General features: G+C 38.7%; 1 protein-coding gene across 1 annotated transcript in view; it reads left to right on the forward strand.

Annotated features, from left to right (window-relative positions):
• Positions 1-294: 294 nt before the first annotated feature.
• The window catches only part of TGDS (TDP-glucose 4,6-dehydratase), a 27,132-nt gene continuing 20,937 nt past the window's right edge, over positions 295-6,489 (forward strand). Inside the window, 4 exon segments of the mRNA XM_006832065.1 lie at positions 295-380; positions 2,696-2,762; positions 3,968-4,036; positions 5,471-5,561. Of these exon segments, the coding sequence (XP_006832128.1) occupies positions 295-380; positions 2,696-2,762; positions 3,968-4,036; positions 5,471-5,561 (313 nt within the window).

Raw genomic sequence — 6,489 nt, forward strand, 5'->3', positions numbered from 1 at the left:
ATGCCGGTTCCAAAAACTTTTCTAAGTATCTTCCCAAAACACTCCAGCCAGCATCCCCCGAGAGACGTCTGCGCTTGCGCATAGGCCGCCAGAGGGTGCACAACAGGCCCCGCCCAGTCCGCTAGCGTGGCCCGCTGCCTGGTTAACGTGTCGTAGGTGGAGGAAGGGAGTGGAAAGGGGGGAAGGGGGCGGAAAGGGAGAGACTGTAAGAAGCGTCGTAAAATGTCGCGGTGGAATTTCCCTATGGTTTTCATCCTCTGCGCTTTACGGTGCCAGTCACTTCCGAGCTGGGAAATGTCGGCGGAGCTTGAGGCGGAACTGTTGGGTCCTCCCAGTAACTTTGCGAAGCGACTCCTGGTGACCGGGGGTGCTGGTTTCATGTAGGTAACTGCGCCTCTGGCCGAGCAGAAACCTCAGTCTTTTCCTGTGACTCTGCTTGGCAAGCTTTGGGAGTAGTTTTGGGTGCCTAATAATGGGGGAGAGCCCTAATGTGCGATCATCCTGGATACCTTCTCCCGGTCCCCGGCCTGCGAAGACGCGGTTCCTTAGGAGCTGCGACATCTTTAACAAGTCTCTCTCCCAAATAAAACGAATGTGGTGCCATTCGCCCTACCTGGCCTGGGATTCTTACCAGCTGTCACTTGTCTTAAGTTGGCACATTTTACAGTCCGCAGTCACAAAGCCTGTGCACATAGCGGTGAAATGCGCAGTGCATAAGGCGGAATGCCGCCCACTTTCCCCCCAGTGGTTATAAGGCGTTCAATTATTCAGCAATTTAGAAAATATTATGGTACCTGGACGTGTACTGGACGTTTGATGCCTCTTTTCCGCTCACACCCACATTCCATCAGCAAGTACGCTTTACTTCCCAAGTACCTCGCCACCCGCCACAGCCTACCCTAGTTCATGGTACCGTCTTTTTCCTAGCCTACCACGATATCCTCCTTTATCATTCTCGACTCTTGTTTTCTTCGAGTCTATTCTTCATACCGAAATCAATGTATTTCGTGTGTAGAGTTTTACCGCGACGATTCTTACCATTCTTAGACTACAATCCCAACACCTTATCACGCTTAGAAAACGATGCCCTAGTGCCTGCATTTTTCCAACCTCATCTGCTACCGTTGTACCCCTTGCTTTTCTGTCCCTGCCACACTTACCTTCTTGCAGTTCTTCAAACACAGTAGGTAAGCCTTTGCACTTGCTTACCTGTTTGCTTATGCTCTACACCGCTTAATTCTGAGAGGCCGAAATTTACCAGCCGCTTCTCGAAACCCTGTATAGGGTCGCTGTGAGTCCGAACCGACTTGATAACACGTAACCACAACATCCTATACATGAAGCCCTGGTGTGGCACAGTAGGATACGCACTGGACTACTAACCAGAAGATTGGCAGCTTAAAACCCACCAGCTGCTCCTCCGAAATCCTATACAAGGTCACTGAGTCAGAATGACTTGCTGCGGAACAACAGCCTCCTATCAAGGAGTCTTGGTGTGGCATTGTAGGATAAGCACCGGACTGCTAATGACTGCTAACTTCGTCAGCGGTTCAAACCCACCAGCCACTCTTCAGAAACCCAAATCAGGGTCGATATGAATCAGAACCTATTCGATGACACTTAACAGCAGCAATCAGTACCTGAAATTACATTGCTGTTTCTGTGTTAACTTGTTTATTGCCTGCGCCTGCATTCTAGAATGTAAACTAAATGAGGGCAGAGGGTATTGTTCACTCAGCACCTGAAAGAATGCCTGGCCCACTTTATAAAAGTCTCTAGTTGTGGAATGATTGAAAAAATGAGCAATAATTGGGAAACTCACTACCATCCAGGAATTCACTATCTAGTGAAAGAAGAGCGAAAATCTTGCCATTAACATAGTAGTCTCTTCTTATCTGACAGTCACTTGGAGGAGGTAATAGACAAGCACTGCTGGCAGCAAAGGGTGGTAAGTGTAGGAGATTGCTGGTCAAGGAAGCCTGGGCTTTAGCAAATACTGTCAAAGGGCTGCTGAGTATAAACTCTTGAGTTTGTAGTTTGGTCAAGGCCTGGCTTTGTTCCGGGAAGCATGTATTGAAGTACATCTGATGACATCTGGTGGCTCATCTCCTTGAGATATGGCTCTGGTTTCACTTTAGGGTACTCTGAGCTCCACCATGAATATACAACTCAGGATGGCTCCAGCCATTAATAATCTGGGAACATTGATTCAGTCTGGGACCTAACGCCCTCCTCCCGCCAGGATTCTGGTTCCCACCATCAAAGTCTCATACCAAGAAATAGCCATTGCAGTAGAACTACTGTGAACATAAACAACTATGCTCATGCTGACTTCATTTTTACAGAGTTATACATCTAGCCTCTGAAAAGGTACTTTATTGTTTCATTGCAGTTGGGGGACCACTGTATTTATCATCCTTTTTCACTCTCATCAGTCAGAGCAAATAGAGACAGTATCATTTGTTTAAACTCATTTTTTTTCCTTATACCTACTATGGCAAATAAGTTCTCTTTTCTCCATAGTCTAAAGGGAATATAAGCTTTTGTATAGAGATATGTACTCACTGTTGCTTTGGTTCTTTTGGAAAAGTATAAAGATATCTTTGAATGGTTTCCTAATATTTGATAAAAGAAAAATATAAGAACTTAAGGAGGTTAAACTTTTCCACCAACAATAATTGTTTTCTTCTTGTAGTGCATCACATGTGATTGTCTCTTTAGTAGAAGATTATCCAAACTACATGATTATAAATCTAGACAAGGTAAGTTTTCTAAAATGAGCATCATGCCCTGAACACTGCATTAAAAAAAAATACACAAAAACTAGATGCCTATCATATTAATATTGTAGTTGTTTATTTAGTCATTTGAGCAATTTAGGAGCCTATACCGTTAAGTATTCATGCTGATTTTACCTTTCATAAGGTCTTCTGAAGTTTATTATGATGGTCCATAAAGTAAAGATTTGGAGTGCAGTATTTTTGCCAAAACAAAGTATTGAATTTCTAAATTCAATTTTGAGTGAATCTTGTGGTTACTAGGAGCCCTGGTGTGCACTGGTTAAAGTGCTCAGTTGCTAACCTACCAACTGCTCCACAGGTGGAAGACAGGTGGCTTGCTTCTGTAAAGATTTATAACCTCAGAACCCCTTGGGGCAGCTAGCTCTATGTTATCCAGTAGGGTCTCTGTTATGTCACAGTTGCCTTGAGAGTAGGTGTTTGGCTTTTGGGTTTTTTTGGGGGGGATCTTTTTTTGGAGTTGGTATACACCATCTTGAGCATTTGATTTTATAACTGCCACCTCCTGTAAAAATTATAACATTTAAAAAATTAAAGTGCAATTAAATTTAGTTTTGAAATTTTTGCAGTTGTAATTGGAGTCTCCCTGGAGAATCTGAAAATTATGATTGCTAATCACTAAGAAGACTTTGAGTTTCAACATAAAATGCAAATTGTTACCTTAATTTCATAAAATGTAGTAGTAAGAAATACACAGGCAAGGAATGGTCATTACGTCTTTTTTTTGCCTCCCTTATGATAGACAGGATTTTGATTTTTTTTTTTTTACCTTTTTCCTATCTCTACACTGATTTACCAAGAGTTAACTCAGGATCAGGTATGAGTTATGATTTACCTAACACAAGTATAATGGTTTTCATTCACTAAGTCTATTTTAGTGACCTGTGGTTAGAGGTAAATCCAAACAGAACATGTTAAAAGTAGTGATTTATAAAAAGTTACTTTAAAAAGCTTTTTAAATTTTATTTTAAAAAGATAACATTGCCTTTATTTTGTTTTTACTTTTGAGATGTTAGAAACTTAAAAAGACAAAGAGTAAACACACTTTAAGAGGACATGTTCTTGTATTACCATCAAAGTGTCTTTAGTCTTTAAGTTGGCATCTTATTAGAAAAGCTAATACTTAACCATTTTTGGTGTTGTTTTTCCCTGTACTTCCTCATTCTTAGCTGGATTACTGTGCAAGTTTGAAGAATCTTGAAACCATTTCTATGAAACAAAATTACAAATTTATACAGGTATGGAGATTTTCTTATAACCATTGTTCTGTTCCTCTTTAATCATGCAGAGATTATAGTATCTGACAAGCTTGTATACTATGGAATTGGAAAGGATACTCACCAAAGACCTTTTGAAAACTCAGGTTGTTTATTTCTAGAAGTTCCATGTGCTCTACAGAATAATACTTTCAGATTGACACATTAAAAAGCTACATGTGACTTTTGGTTTCTTGATAGATATGTAACAGATTGAATTTATAAGGTTTTTGATATTTCGGTCCTCACTAGCCTCTTTTATGGGGATCCCAGTGACTCTGTAGGATAAAAACTGGACTGTGAACCACAAGCTCAGCAGTTCAAGCCCATCAGCCTCTCCTCAGGAGAAAGATGAGGCTTTCTGCTCTCACAAAGATTTGCCTCAGAAACCTTATCTGTACAGGGTCACTGAGTCAGAATTGACTCGACAGCACTTAACAAAAACAATAAAGCCTCTGTAATAAGATCTTTCTTGGATTTGAAGGGATTGGTATAAAATGGAATGTTACTCAGTAGGGCCAGCCAATAGTCAAAGCCCACCAAGAAACTCACACCTTAACCTTCTACGTGAAAGGTGATTGTCTCCGGAAGGCTGATACATGCAAAACCCTCTTAGAAGAATCTAACATGTCTAACAAGAATGCCAGTTTGTTCATTTGCAAAGGCAGTTGTTACTGTCAAATGAAATACTTTCTTGTGACTTTATTTTTTAAAATGACTTAATTAACTTCCTTCTAAATCATAGTTTAAAGAACATACTCAGCAACTGTTTCTCAAGTCTGTTTTATAACAAAGTTTACTTCAGTTATCAAAGACTTGTTGAGAGTATGAATTTTTATATACATATAACATCAAAAGTACTCATAATTTTACCTAGTTTTTCAAAGTAACATTCTATTTCTTATACTTAACTTGAAATACCCTTCAATAAGGTTATCTCCCAGTTTTTAAGAATGTTTTAAAATTTTTCCTATTAGTGTAGTGGCCTTGGACTTCTGGTGTGGCACTGTAAGGGTAAGCACTGGACTGTGAATCACAAGGTCAGCAGTTCAAACCCAACAGCTGCTCCTTGAAAACCCTGTACAGGGTTTCCCACTGGACGGCACAAAGTGGCTTTAGGTTTGCAAGAATGTCATTTAAGAAACTAACATAGTGTTTTGTAGCAGTTGGTAAAATAGGGTGTTTTTGACACGTATTTTCAAAACTGTTTTGGAATGAGTGTTTTGTATCCTAAGATGCTGGGTAAATAGATCATTATTATACTTGACCAGTGGTTGAATTGTCAAAATAACCAGGTCCAGAAAATGGTCAGAATGAATTTTTCCATATCATGTTTTACTCATATAGTGAAAATGGTTACAATGAATGGAGTGGTCGCTGTTGCTTAGGGTTTTTCATGTTTGTGTTTTTTTGTAGGGTGACATATGTGATTCTCACTTTGTGAAACTGCTTTTTGAAACACAGAAAATAGATATCGTACTACATTTTGCTGCACAAACACATGTAGGTAAGCATTGATTTTTGTTACAGTTATGGTTGTCACATTTTCCCCCAAGTGGCTAACTTAAACCAAAGCCCAGCATCAGGGCTGAACAAGTAAGTGTTCAATACATATCTCTGAAAGACAATAAACCACGTTATGCTGGAAAAATCAGCCTGTGATCACTGTGTTCTCAATATACGATGCTTTATAGATAACTTTTAAAACTTGGGGTTTAACCAAACTCAGGAAGTGTGATGACTTCTAAAGGGAGGCATAGCTTTCAACTCTGTATGTATTTTGTTTCTTTTTAAACAGGTCATGAGTATAGAGATGAACGTTATATGGTATATATCTGAGATATTTTTAATGATTTGTCTCCTGTTTTATATAGTGAAATACATATTCAGAAGAACTTATGAGTACAGATAAATAAATAATAGTAACGTGAATACCCTACAGCCATTGGCAAAGCAAAAGAGCGCTCTTCTGTAGTACTAGTAGTAATAGTAGTAGTAGTAGTAATCGTAGTAGTAGTAATAGTAATAGTAATAGTAGTAGTAGTAATAGTAATAGTAGTAGTAGTAATAGTAGTAGTAGTACTAATCGAAATAGTAGTAGTAGTAGTAATAGTAATAGTAGTAGTAGTAGTAATAGTAGTAGTAGTAATAGTAGTAGTAGTAGTAGTAGTAGTAGTAGTAGTACTAATCGAAATAGTAGTAGTAGTAGTAATAGTAATAGTAGTAGTAGTAATAGTAGTAGTAATAGTAATAGTAGTAGTAGTAGTAATAGTAGTAGTAGTAATAGTAGTAGTAGTAATAGTAATAGTAGTAGTAGTAGTAATAGTAGTAGTAGTAGTAATAGTAGTAGTAGTAGTAATAGTAGTAGTAGTAGTAATAGTAGTAGTAGTAGTAGTAATAGTAATAGTAGTAGTAGTAGTAGTAGTAGTAGTAGT

The sequence above is a fragment of the Chrysochloris asiatica genome, unplaced genomic scaffold (assembly GCF_000296735.1).
Source record: "Chrysochloris asiatica unplaced genomic scaffold, ChrAsi1.0 scaffold00005, whole genome shotgun sequence".
NCBI lineage: Eukaryota > Metazoa > Chordata > Mammalia > Afrosoricida > Chrysochloridae > Chrysochloris > Chrysochloris asiatica.